The 14742-nt window shown below is 40.5% G+C and overlaps 1 protein-coding gene across 4 annotated transcripts in view; it reads left to right on the top strand.

Moving 5' to 3' along the window:
- The window catches only part of FLNB (filamin B), a 446441-nt gene that overhangs the window by 184933 nt on the left and 246766 nt on the right, over nt 1-14742 (top strand). For all 4 annotated transcript variants that reach the window (XM_085624763.1, XM_085624762.1, XM_085624761.1 and 1 more), the window contains exons 2-3: nt 8265-8513; nt 10620-10717. In XM_085624763.1, the coding sequence (XP_085480889.1) occupies nt 8265-8513; nt 10620-10717 (347 nt within the window). The remainder of the gene's footprint in view (nt 1-8264; nt 8514-10619; nt 10718-14742) is intronic.

The following is a 14742-nucleotide window of genomic DNA, read 5'->3' as shown; positions in this document are numbered from 1 at the left end:
TTTGTACATCAGGCACCATTTTCCTTAATCTCAGCTTCAATACTTAACCCAACTGTGTGATCCTTGGCACACGACTTCTGCTGCTTGAGGCTTACATCACACTCCGTCAATTATATGGCAAGTAATTTGGAGTGAATTAAAACAGGCCACTCCCAACCGTACATTTATATAGCATGTTGTGTTATGTATAATGTGTTGCCACCCTGATGCCAGTAAAGCCAGTGGAAGTAAAATCTGGTGCATGGCCAGGGTTATGCTTCTGTCTCAGCTTCAGGCCCATCCTTAAAGTATTCGCCGAATACCTGCCTCGCCGGCGCGCAGCCTCCACCCTGAGCTGGCAAACCACTGCCGCGTAAACAAATCCGAATCCATTCATTTGGTCAGAGACACACAATCTGTGCAAACGGGTATGCAAAGCATCAAACTTCATGAGGTGCACTGCCTTCCAGTGGAGGCGCTCTTTGCAGCAAAACAAGTTCCTCCACAGTTTCTGCTTGTACAGGGCTAATCTTACTGGGCCTCTTTAATCCCATGGAGCGTAGGAATACTTGGTGAATAGGCTCCAAATCTTTTACAATTAATTACACGTTCATTTCCTTTGCATGTGACCTCTTGCAAAGTACATTTCTTTGCTTAATCAGTAGATTTGGGGCCTGCAAAATCTGCAAAGGGCAAAAAGAGCTTGGTATGATTATTGGATAGAATGGAAAAGGTTGGTCAAACCAGCGCATGACCCCTGTGAATTACAATTAGGGCGCTCGGTTTTATGGTATTTTGTTTTTTTAACATTTCTTTAACATTTCTATCCGTATTTAACCATATTTATTTTTTAGCCACCTCATTTGTGTCTATTAATATTTATTTTGTGGTTTGCGAATAAGCTGAGTCAAACAGTACATTTCCACGTTTAATTAACTGATAAACATGCACTCATACTTTGATGCCTGTCAAGTTGTAACAAATTCAGCAGCCAAATATAGCAAAATACTACACCCACAGGAAAATATTAGCAATTTACTACATATATAATCGAACACATGCCTGTATTTAAAGATGTCTTAGCCTGTTTTTTAAGCCCCCATGCTGTCTATCTGCTCTTTTGTTATCTTGGAATTCACAACAGACAGCATGGAAAGTCACTCTTTAGAATCACAATTTTCAGTATTTTCCATCTTTTAAAAATAAATGCAGACATGAAACATATTGTTTTCTGTCTTTATTTGTCTGTAAAAATCAGTAAAAACGGAAAAAGGGGAGCCTTAATTATAATTTATGGAGGAAAAGACTGTGGATGAGGTGTTTTGGGGCCTCCCTGGGGAGGAAAGTGTTTCTGAGAAGTGGATTGTGTACTGAACTAAGCACACTGCAGCTCTGTGATGAGCGACCTATTTGTTTTTCACTCCTCAGCTCAGCAGTAATATGCATTGTGGTTTTGTGATTTTAATCAGGTGGGAGTTAGCCTGCATGGTGACTTTGTGTGGTTTGTGTCATCAGAGAGGTAATATGCACGGTGGTTTGAGGTTTTTCTTAATGAGCACTGAGGTAGCCTGCCTGGTGGTTTTATATGATTTTTATCAGAGAATTGTAAGCTGCCTGGTGGTTTTGAGTGATATAATCAGCCGTACATTAGACTGCTTGGGGGCTCTGTGTGATTTTTTTTTTTTTTTTTTTTTTTTACCGGGCGAGAGGTAGACTGTATAGTGATTTGTGTAATTTTCTAAGCTGAAATTTAGGATACCTCAGGTCAGAGGTATGCAGCATATTTGAATTTGTGTTTTGTATTTAGGTGGGAGCTTGCTGAAGGATTGTGCTGTGTGGGTTTATCAGCTGGGAAGTAGGCTACAAGGAGGCTGCGTGTGATTTCTTTTTAAACTTCACGTGGGAGGTTGGCAACATGACTTTGCGTGACATATCAGATGTAGGGTACATGGTGGCTTTAAGAATTTTTTACCATCTGGGAGGTAGGCTGCATGATAGTTTGTGTGATTTGCTTCAGATGGGAGGAAGAATGCGTGGTGATTTTAGATTTTATTATTTATCAACTCAACGGTTGACCGCCTTATGGTTTTTGTGCCATTTTTATTAGTTGGGCTGAAGGCTACATGTGGTCTTTTTTATTCCATCAGGTAAGAGATAGGCTGCATAGTGAAATTTTATATGGTGAAAGGCAGGTTGTCTAGTGATTGGTGGCCGCCTAATATGCCTCCGCCAACCAACTTGGGTACCACGGTTAAGAACCTGGGGGTAAAACTGGATAGTAAGCTCTCCATGAATGCCCAGGTTCAATCGGTGGTAGGCTCATGCTTCGGCTTACTCAAGATGTTACGGAACTTTCTTCCTCTGCTTTCTCAATCTCATAGAAGGATAGTTGTGCAGGCCTTGATCTTGTCTCGCCTCGACTAAGTGAACGTTCTGTATCTGGGTCTACCGGAATACCTACTTTATCATCTCCAGGTGGCTCAGAATGCTGCTGCTCGAGCGATTTTTCTTGCTGATCGACGCACCCATACAACCCCCCTTCTGAGAACATTACACTGGCTGCCAATACGCAAGAGGATTCTCTTTAAAGCATTGGTACTTGCCTTTAAGGCCTCTCATAATATCGGCGCGCCTTATTTAGGAGCTCGCTGTCAACACTATGTACCTTCACGTTTGTTGCGGTCCTCTCCCGCCTACCTGTTTTACACGCCCAGGTTCTACCTCTCACGACAGGGCGGCCGTACCTTTCAGGTACTGGTATCTTCATTATGGAATAAACTTCCTATTGATATACGCCAGGAAAATGACCTTCTGTGCTTCTGTCGCAAATTAAAGACAGTGTTGTTTTAATTGTTCTCTGTTTGTGGTATCTGTCTGCTGAGTGTTTTTGAGTTTGGGTCCTATGATAAGCGCCGGGACACTCTTGGGAGTAGCCGCGCGCTCAACAAATACCCAGTAACATAACATTTGTGTGATATTTATCAGCTGGGTGGTGGCTTGTGATTCTTGTTTTAGCTGAGCGATAGGCTGCATGGTGGAATTTTGTAAGGTGAAACGTTGACTGTCTAGTCATTTTGCGATTTTATTTTTTCTTCATCCTGGCAGCAGGTAGGAATGGCGTAACTCGTATAATTTGCTATAGTGTAATTACATGAAATGACAACAAGATTAAGCGGAATTACGCAAGGAGTGTTACCCTGCATTTAGAGCTATTTTCGTACTGCACAATGCCCCCTCCTATCCAAAATGAACCATAGGATGTATTTTGTGCAAAGAAAATGCACTAAACACAACATGAGAGGAACAGTAGCACACAACATCCCCTCGTGATCTGTTCCTGTGCTCTTGCGGTAGGCATTTTCACCCTAATTTACGTGAGCGGGGGTAATCGTGCAATTTTTGGTAATTTCACGTCACAAGAATTACAGAGAATTACAAAAACCAATCAGACTGCCCCCGCGTTATTCAAAGTTCGCCCAGGCCCAGTGGTCAGCCGCATGGTGGTTTTGTGTGATTTGTATTTTTCATTAGATGGGCCATTAAACGACTAGACTTGCTCAGTCCTTTTGTAGGAATAGTGAAGCCTGCTTCTTAAATTATCACGATCAGTGATTACCAATTCCCTGCACTGAGAGTCGATATGTCCTGGATAAACTACTTATTGTTTATAAAACGACTCTGAACACGCGATATTGAGGAATATTATATTCTTTGCATCTTCAAGCAATATTCCAGATCTCATAGGGTGATGTGTCGGAGCTTTTATGGTCACACTGTTAATTCTCTGGTTGCCTCCAGCTAAAAGATTACATTAGATAAATGCTTAAAAAGATAGAGAGGTGGAACAGGTTGGGAAATGCATGAACAGTTTTTAATTTCATTGTCCAGTGAGCCATTGTCGTGCGCTGTTGATCATAAGTGGCGGACGCCTCCATGTCTTTTTTGCTATTGCATGTTCAGCTACACATATAAGATGATGAACTTGGTCCATGATCAGTAGCAAAGTAATACCAGTGGGCTATTTGTTGGCTTGGAGTACATTTTGTAAGATGACCCATTCAGTGTTGTTCCTGCTGCTGTGCAGGCCAAGAATTCTAACCCAAAACAGTGGCACTGTGCTGGGGTTTGAGGAATGAGACCTTCCACAGAGCAAGTGTTATGTGCGTACGGTGCACTATTAGACAAATAAAGCTGATGGAATAAATCCTACTTGAATAGATTCCTGCGACTGCCAGTAACCGGTGACATTCTGATGCTGAAGTTCAATGAAATGAAAACCTCTGCTAAAGAATTACCATCGGCCAGGGTGGGCATCCACGGCTCTAGATATACAGACTCCAGGGGCATGATTTACCAAGCCATTTTGCCAATTGCGATTGGGAAAATACATTCCTAATCGCAAAATGGGTAAGCTAATGCATTCCATATTGCAATTAGGAAGGGGTGTTCCCATGTATTTGCAATTCACAATAATATGCATCAATGGGTAGTGATCGCAATTACGGTTGCAATTGATTGAAAAGTTGTCAACTCCTCAAGGAGGTGGTAACCCATTCTTAGTACACAGAAGACATGCCCCTTGCATGAACACCAGTGTTTTATGTTTTTATATGTAAAATATATTGACGTCTTGATTGGCATCTTTTCAAGGAGGCAACTTTCTTTGTCGCCCTCTATAGGGAGGCTCTTGGGGAAAGAGTCATAGGGATTTCCAGAGTGTCATTTTGAGCATAGAGCCCTTACACCTCTCCCACTCCAATCCTCCTGTGAGCATCACATGACTGAACTGTGAACTTTGTATATTGCCTCATTACACTAGAGTTTTAAACAGCCTGTCAGTGGCCAGGTGTCAGTGGTTTGAAACATTTTCCAAATAATCATTAATATTTTTATATTTATCCTCCATGTCTAGAAAACTATCAATTAACTTTCATCTTTATTCATGTCACTTGGAAACAGCCAGAAGTTTTCCGCAGATCAAGATTCCTGGAACTGTGGCTTCTTCCACATTTTTTCTAAGATCCATAGGGGTTTGCTCTTGAAATTGGTCTCTACCTCTCTAACCGGTGTCACACACTTCATTGGCTTTGGAAAGAAATGCTAGAATAATATTTATTAAGGTTAGTGTCGCAAGTGTAGGATTATCTCTGGTTAACTGATGATTACTTCTGAGGAACACACCATGTTAAGTCAGGTCCTTGGTGTTGCACTGATAATCACATGGATCTTGCGGAGTTGGAGGCAGCCAAGCCTAGGAGTGTGCTTGATTAAGTGGAGGAGGGAGGGGTACTTGAGTAAAGTGGGGTCATCTTTAATATCTGTAGTGCCTGAGACCTCTATGCATCCATCTGTATGTAAAAATAATTTTAACTGGTGATGCACATTTTGCAAACCGTGAGGTGGGTGAGGAAGGGGCCTCCTCCATTATGGTATACTTTTGTTTCCCCAAGAGCAAGACCAGTCTATCATAATGGGTGTTAGGATGTTAAGCCGTTAGGGACAAGGAGGTCCCCAAAAATTGCTTAGTTCTTCTTTTAGAGTAGACTGAGTCAATTTTTAGATTAGGAGTATTAATTTATGGATTTGAACCACATTTTGTTATTATGTAAGAAATTACCACTGTTCTGATTTTAGGTCTTACTTTTCATGCTGCCATTTTAAAGGCTAGGATAACCAACAAATAGTTTTTTGCTGATGATGCGCTGGGGCATACTGAGTACATCTTTTCCTTTTGGTGCTTTTTATGGGTAGGAGGACAGGGATCTGGTGCCAGCAGATCCACAGCAGGGTTTTAATTAAGGCCCCCAGTTTTTCATTTTTACTGATTTTTACAAATAAATGCAGACAGAAAAGAATGTCTTTTCAGTCTTTTTTTTTTTTTTTTAAGCAGAAAGATACAGAAAATTGTGCTTCTTATGAGTGACTCTCCACGCCGTCCTTCATTAATTCCAGGCCAGCAGCAGAGCAGATGGAAAGCATGAGGATTTAAAAAAACAGTATGAGATTTCCTAAATACAGACATTAGTTAGCATATATTTGTGTATAATGCTATATTTAAATGTGGGTGTAGTATTTTGTTATATTTGGCTGCTTAATTTGCTAAAAATTGACAGGTATTAAAGTATGAATGCATGTTTATCAGTTAAATAAATGTGGAAATATACCTTTTTATGGCTGTTTGGTCTCAAAACACAAAATAAATATGGATAAATACCAATAAATCCCCCAAATAAATAAGGATAATCACAGACAGAAATGGTAAAAAAATAAATACCATAAAACCAGGAGCCCTAATTTTACTGCGGGCTGAAATGGAAGCATTCCCAACACATTTGGCTCTATACCCGTGAAAGGACTGACCTCTTAGGCAAGATACATTTTCCCAAAGCTTGAAAAGGAGCAGCCCCAAGAAGTTATCGCACCAAGGAAAATATTTCTCTTTACAGACTCTCTTTTTCATCCTTGGTAGCAAAGGCATTTTTGTCCAGTTGCCGTCATCCTTCAATATTTGGTGTGGGTATGATCACCATTCTGCTGGTGAAACTTGAAGGCAACGAGCAACTCTTTTGTGACTCTGTTACGTACATGTACCCATGGCAACAGTTCTCCTGGGATGAAAGCATCAGCCCAGCAATTTAAGGGAAACTCCAGCTACAAATTTCCATTTTCAATTAAGAAAGCCACCAGCATGGTGACCTTGCCATAGCTAGCAATCAGCATTTGAAATGTCCTGTTTAAGTCAAATATGCAGTTTGAAAATCATGTGATTCTCATTAAGTGAGTGCCCTATAATTCTCCTCTGTGATATACACACTGTGCCTTTTGAGCTTGAGCTAACCCGCTTGGGATGACAGAGGTTGTTCGGTGAGCCGCAGATTTTGAGTGGCAGTGCGTTTTATGGTAAATAGCCAGATTTTAAAATACTATGAAAATCTTAGTGGGTTTAAGAAGTTAAATAAGTTGCTTTCATGAGTACATTAAGGAAAAGACTATCTGTATTTAAACAAGAACGTGTTACTACAGTACGGCTTGGAAAAGGTCCTTTGGGTGCACTCGCGTAACGAAAATTGAGGGGGCCACTGCAAGGTATGTGGAGGGGCCCCCTCCAGGCTCAATCAGGAGCTCTCCGGCTAGAGTGCTGTGCTGAGGGAGCCCCCTGGAGTTTGGGGGCCCCCTCGCACCGCGGGGACTGTGGGGGCCTGTGTTACGCTCCTGTTTGGGTGGTAAAACAGTGGGTTTGAATGTTAAGTATTTGTTTTACACGTTAACGCGGTGGTTACAGCCTCTGGTGATGTCAGTGGCTTGTAGGCTGAGCATTGTAGAGTTCAGCTTGAAAGTGCTTCCTGCCAAGCCATCACTTTCTGTTCATGACATCCTTCCACTGGCCTGACACTAGTCCTAATGACAATCTCCGAGCCATGACCATGTCTGCTAATGGCCGGGCTCACCAGTAGCTTTAAACTTTAGTTACTTCTCATTTGCATTATAAAATTTAGTGATTGAGATTATTGCAATTGGAAATACTCTCCTGTAGTTTTAACATGTATGATATCACTCGACCCTAATTGACCTATGCTCCTGGTTGTATTGTGCATCCTAAAACCAGTTTAGATGTCAAAAGTGACTGCTTCCTCGGGTGCACAGCCAAGGTTTAGGTTCCGCCGATCTTTTGGGATGGATTCTCCAACATCTGCTATGTACGCTGGATCAGGTTAGCGGCTATGGAGGCTGAGTAGTTAATGTTGTGTCGCTTTTGAGGGTTAGACGCTCAGCATGCAGTCCACCATGCTGGTTGAAAATCTAGTGCAAATGATTTCAGCTTCTGGATGGGAGTGCAAGAAGAGAGCTGCTTGCTCCATCTGATGATGGACTGATCATCCTGGGTACCACTGACCGCATCTTGAGTTGCTTTTTTAGGGAGGCAGAGAAGTGAGGCCATGGGCTGTTTAAGATCTACCCATCAGCATCTCTCTTGAGTAATGTTGACTCCCATTAGGTGGGTGGGGTACTGAATCGAGGATTTTCCCCCACCTGCCTATGGTGCCACTCATATTACTCGAGTGTATTTATAACTCAGAATTGGGAGGTGGAAGAGGCACAGCACATTTTCTCTTTTAAAAGTGATCGACATGAAAATGTATTTAACAACATAACAATTTATTGTAAATATTTGGAAATAAAACTCATTGGAATTTTAATGATACTCTGCAGAAGAGTTTGAATAGTCATAAGTCGGCAATTGAGTTAACTGAGAGTTTATTTATATTTTATGTTTTATTTTGCAGACAGTAAAGCCATTGTGGATGGGAACTTGAAGCTAATCCTTGGCATGATATGGACCCTGATCCTGCACTATTCCATCTCTATGCCAGTTTGGGAAGATGAAGGGGACGATGATGCCAAGAAACAGACTCCTAAACAGAGACTCCTGGGATGGATTCAGAACAAAATTCCATACTTGCCAATCACTAATTTTAGTCATAACTGGCAAAATGGCAAAGCACTGGGTGCTCTGGTGGACAGCTGTGCTCCAGGTGAGGTTTATTTTTTATTTTTGTTTCTATCATCTTTCATTCTTATCCGCCCATATCTCTCACCTTCCATTTATACTCCAGGGCAACTAACCCTATGTTTTAACTGGGGGCTTAAAATAGTTTGGCTGCGAATCTGTTGTTAACCTGGGAGATTAAGGTTCAGCATATCAAAATTTAGATGTTTTACCACTCGCGGTGTTCCTGAGGTCAATATCAGTAGCTCTTTGTTCTGTATTACCCACAGAGAATTTGTAAGATTTGACAAAATACTTACCTAACTTTGTTGATTCGAAACCTACAGGAGTAATTTTGCGACGTGGTCAGTAAAAAGTAAGAACACTTCTGCAATTACTATTTCAGAGACAGTCTCTCCGACTATTACCTTGACTTAGGTTTGGAATAGATGCAATCCAAATGTTATGTCAGAAGTTTCATATTGCAGAGTCAATGGAGAATATGCTAAAGTTAGGAATTCGAGGAGGAAACCCGATATACACCCATGGAAACCCATCACTACAGTGTCTTACATTTTGGGGTTTGAGATAGAGTACCCCACCCAGCAGTCTCATTGCAGTTCATGGCAAATTAGATTTTCCACCAGCCTAGAGACAGGTACTTTATTGCACAGTGCAAGCTTGTTGTACAGTTCTTACTAATTCAGTAAGACTGTGCGTTTGGACAAAACAAGCCTCAAAACTATGGGGACTGAGTCCACTTAGACCACCAGAATATGTTGGCCTGATTCCTGTCTAGCTCACAGTGCGCTATCTAGACCCCTAAACCTCACAGGGTACTGGATGGTGTCTGCAATCTCATAATATGACAACCATGATTCCCCCAAGGAAATCGTGGAAACACATCTACCCTTTCGTTGTTATCTCAGGTATACTCAAAGGTGAACACAAAAAATACACAAATTGACATTTCAAACATTTATTGAAGGAAATGGAGTCTTGTGTAAAATACTTGGGTTGCATTGATTAGTAGAACTGAACAAAGTATTGTTATCAGAATTGCAACAATGGTGAAAAAGATGAATAATTAAACAATTATAATTGTTCCATTGATTATATGAATGCATACAATTGTACTCCTACCTAGTACTACCTATCCTAGAGAGCCTAGGGTGAATGCAATTCTGCCAGATACCTTGGAGTGGTCTAACTCCCCATATACCTGTGTTTGTTTGAACTGGAAACCTGTTTGGTGTAGAAAGGGCTGCAGTCCCTCTCAGGATAGTGATGAGATTCAGCGGGGTTAGAATTCAGGCACGGGGCGACGACGACCATGGAAATGCTCCTCTTCTGAACAAAGGTTTTGTGTAGTTTATAAAATGCGTCCAGACTCAATCTTAGGTGGACTAAGCGTCGCACAAACACATAACCCAGCAGACATTGTCTGGGCAATTGAGCAAGAAAAGTGGGTGAAGCAAGAGCAATACTGGTGTACAACCACTTAGGCTCTAATTTTCAGAATCGCTGAGATCCTGATTCAGGCGGTAACAGGAATTACCAGCGAAATTGAAGTTCTGAGACCTGCAACAATTCCTCACTCATCTTTGGTGTTTTCTGAGGGTGCGTTTTGACAGCTAAATGCAGACACAAGATTCCCATAGGAAATAAAACTATACTTAAGGGAAAAACTTGCATGCACGGGTGCAGAAACACTGATTCCGAGTTATTTTCCCATGCCTCACGTCAAACGTGTAATTATAGCACTACAGAGTATGGCGGCTCTTGGGTGTACAGGTACCACATTGGAAGCCCCATGACTCTTGTAATGAGGGCTCAAGTACTAACAATGATACAACAAGTAGAACAGAGCAGACCAGAATCAGAGCATTTCAGGTGCTGGATGTCTAAAACTATCCATGCTTAAATCCCCACGATATTAAGAAACTGCTCCTTACGTGACGTAAGGGGGTAGTGTGCATGGAGATGCTTACTTGCCTAATCTATACATGTAGTGGTTTGGAAACAAATGGATTAAGGGGACTACACAAAACATACCACGGCATTTAGCCCCGCCCTAGGCTTTGTAGTGATTGCATTTCTTAGTCTTTATATGCACTGCAATAAATCTAAGCTTATTTCCTGTTTTTGCCAGGCCTTTGTCCAGACTGGGAGTCTTGGGATCCACAGAAACCAGTGGACAATGCCCGGGAAGCCATGCAGCAAGCTGATGACTGGCTGGGTGTGCCTCAGGTAAGAAGGAAAAGTGGCAACAAAAAAAAACCTGCATCGTCATGTTTGAAGATTTAGAACCATGCTGATATAATGATTAAAGAATTCACAGATTATTTGTGCTAAGAACAATTTTGAAATTAATTCAAGGTGTATTCGTATTACTTACTTGTGCAGCAACTTCAGCAAGGCAACAAATGTCTTAAACATGACTGTTTATCCACGTTTTTACCCTTCACGCTATTGCGTATGAAGTAAAAGTGGGTGCTGTTTGTACGCAAAATATTTGAGCAAAATTCGTTCTTTTACGAAACTGGACTGTTCTTTACCAAGCAGCAGGGAAGGATGAGATTCTAATCTAAGAGCTAGGGCTTTCGAATTTTTTTTGTAATCTACATTACCTAAAGATATAGGCCTATAGTTCTTACAAAGACGTGGATCCTTCTCTGCCTTTGGAATGAGGCAAATCAAGGCTTCGGAAAAAGAACCAGTGGAATTGGAGGATGTAATAAAGGACGAAATAAGAGTGTGCAAATGTGGGATTAGAAAGTGGGCAAAATGCATATAGAATTCAACTGTGAATCCATCAGGGCCTGAAGCCTTATCTTTTTAAAGAAGTTTTAAAGCGTTCAGCAATTCTGTTTGCAAGAGGTCTTCCTCCAGAGGCGCCAAATCAAGCTGGGGATGAATGTGTTGTTGAATTATGGAAAATTAATTAGATAGATCTATATCTGAGGGTGAACTTTCCGGTGTGTAAAGAGATTTGTAAAAAAAAAGTACAAATTCCTGAAGAATTTGTAGGGGTCTTTAAGCTTCGATATCTGGTTGTCATCTAGAATGGAATCAATATTAAGTTTGTGTTTAATTTTTAAATAATTGGCTAAAAGTTTGCCAGATTTATTTTGACCTCCATAGTATTTCACTGTTAATTTTAATAAATAAAGGGAAGCTTGTTGAGGCAATTTTTGCATTAATAAGGTCTTTAAGGTCTTCCTTCCAATTGGACATGTGAAAGGAATGTTCAAGCAGTTTAATTCTGGCTAAAAGAGTGTTATGTGATGTGCGAGAGGCTTTACGTTTATTTCTCATAATGAAATCTCGAGCAGTAGCCTTAAAAGCATCCCACACTGTGTGAAAGGGGACATCGTTTGTAAGGTTAGTCGAAAAAAAGTCTTGGGAGAAAGATGTAAAGGACGGGTTAAAGTTGGAATCAAGGAGTAAGGAGTTATTGAAATGCCATTTTTTGGACGTTGTAGATTAGTTTGGAGTATCCAACTGAACTAAAACCGGTGCATGATCTGGAATTAGAATGGGGCCTATGTCTGCAGAACGGAGAGATTGAGATAGGTTACGTGAAATAAAAATATGATCTAATCGAGATTGTGTATGATGAGGAGGGGAAAAAAGGAATTCTCTAGTGGAAGGATTACAAAGTCTCCAGGAGTCGAGTAGATTTCTTTGTTGGACAGTTCGAGTGAAAGCCTTATGTGCTGCGTTTGAATGAAAGGGAGATGTAGAGTTCCTGTCCATGTACGGGTCCATCACCTGGTTACAATCGCCTGCCAGAATTAAGTTTTCTGATGGATTATTAAGCAACAGCTGGGATATACGGGACCAAAACATAACATCACCATTAGTGGGAGCGTATATGTTGAGTAGGGACAAAGGAACCTTCCCTACTAGAAGATTGATAAAAACCCATCTACCTTCCCTGTTTCTTGAGAAACAAGTTTGAAATGTAATGCTTTATGACAAAGAGTTATTACCCCATTTCTCCTCCCATCTCCAGGGGAAAAAACACATCACCCACCCAGCTCCTCTTAAGTTTAAGTGATTCACTTTCAGTAAGGTGGGATTCTTGTAATAGTACAATACTCGCGTTGAGTTTGGAAAGGTGAGTCAAAACTCTGTCTTTTGATTGGGGAATGCAAGCCTCTAACATTCCATGTAATAATATTTAAGGACATGGATAATATAAGATTAAAAGAAGAAAAAGTGAACCGACAAAATAATTTGCATCATACACAAAAGTACATATGAAAAATACTACAAAAAGGACTATGTAAAATACTGAAAAGAGAGATATACAAAGTACAAAATAATTAATCAAAACCAGCTGAAAGAAATAAACAGGATAGAGCGGAAAAAAGAAAAAAGTAGGAAAATAGATGCAAGAAAAAACGAAGTATGAAAAAAAGAGGAGTTAGAGATTGGTACACGAGAAAAAAGAATGAGAAAACACAACAGTAAAGATAGAAAAAACATACCTACAGAAGGGTCAGACACTGAAGAAGGCAGGTAGGGGTAGGGCCACATGGAATGATGAGACGTCCAGACTCCATGGGGTAAAGGAGGGGAAGACATTAGGATGTAAACAACATGTATAGATATTCGACGAATAAATTGAAATAGAACCTGTAAAAAGAACAGTAGTTATTAGTATCGGTGCACGAATTTCAGCGAACTGCAACTTGAAACTTGGAGGAAAGGATAACAATCGAAATTATCGAATTAAGACAAGTTAACTAAGCAATTCTTAAAGAGAGAATTATGTAGTGTGCATTAGGAACAATACATCTATTTAAAGAAATACAGAAATATGAAAAGCATAAGTGAACTCATTTAAAACGAGCATTAGAAGTGTCCATCTGATCTGGACATTACGCATTAAGAAAGCTTCGTAACTGGAGTGGGTCTTTGTTAGGTCTTCGTGCTGTTATTATAAGTGACCTTAAACAAACATGGGTGCAAATGGCCAAATCTAGCTCCGATAGACCGAAGTGCAGGCCTCATAGCAAGAAATTATTTTCGTCGATCTGCTGTTGGTTTAGCATAGTCCTGTGAAAAGAAGAGCTGGGTACCTGAGAAGAACACACTTTTCATGAGTTTGGCTGCTTGTAGAATTTTAAGAAGATCAGTGTATTCAAGAAAATACAGTACGCAACCTCTAGGTTTCTTCATGTTTGAAGCTGATGAACGCATTGGACCCAAACGTGAGCTCCTTGGATATTTAAGATGGTATCGTAAGGTAAGTTAAGAACTGATGGCAGAGTCTTTTGAAAGAATGAGATGGGATCTGGGCCTTCCGAACCCTCTGCCAAGCCATAAATACGAAGGTTATTTCTTCGATTTCTGTTTTCTAAATTTTTGACTTGCTTTTGGAGACTTGTAACCTGCGATTGGAGAGCCATTGTAGTGGTGACAGAGGAATTAAGCGTCGCAATGGATTGCTCAGCTATCGTGACTCTGTCCGCTAAATTTTTCCAACCATCTGTAAGGACCTGGATTTTAGAATTCGTCTCCTCTACAAATGGTCTCAAAGCTCGAATTTCCTCAAATAGAAGATCCATGGATTATTTTCAAACGCTTTGTTGTAGTCTTAGTACCTGCTGATGAACCGTTTGTGACAACTGAGGCCGCTGTTTTAGGAGATGAACTGGGTGCTGGTTCCATTTGGGCAGAGTAGGTACAGATTTTGGTCCGTATCAAAAGCTGGCATTTAGAATTTGGTTTAACAGAAAAGTCTTTTTTCAGTCTACCCATACAAGAAGGTAGGACGAGTGCCTGCTGTAATGTCAGTAAAAGTGTGTCAAAACTCACCAATCAGAAATGGATAATAAACTATCTAATAAAATGCGTTGAGATAATAGCATACTAGCATGACTCAAAACAGTATCATTAGCCATATTCGCATATTACATGAAATATAGCTAACTGTTGGAACAAGCATTAGAAGGTGACCAAAACCTGACAGAAATCCAATACATATCTGATTAGGTCAAAATGTGTATGTGGAAACAAAACCGTAAAGCATTATAGAATGTTATCCAGTCCTTAAAGCACATGGTAAAGAACCCAAAGCATTTCCATTAAAGTGCAAAATCCATTTCTTTGTGTTCACAAATGTATTTACGTGGTGCCGAGCATTACGCTCCAATCCACAAGACAATATTGAATGAAACGCTATAGGATTAAGATATGCAGTCCATTCATTAAACGCCATCACCAGGTAGTTTGATGCGTTATGTTATGCAGCTGAGGTAATG

Source organism: Triturus cristatus, chromosome 9 (assembly GCF_964204655.1).
Source record: "Triturus cristatus chromosome 9, aTriCri1.1, whole genome shotgun sequence".
Lineage (NCBI taxonomy): Eukaryota > Metazoa > Chordata > Amphibia > Caudata > Salamandridae > Triturus > Triturus cristatus.
The sequence above is the reverse complement of the archived record's forward strand: the minus strand, read 5'-3'. Positions and strand labels throughout refer to the sequence as shown.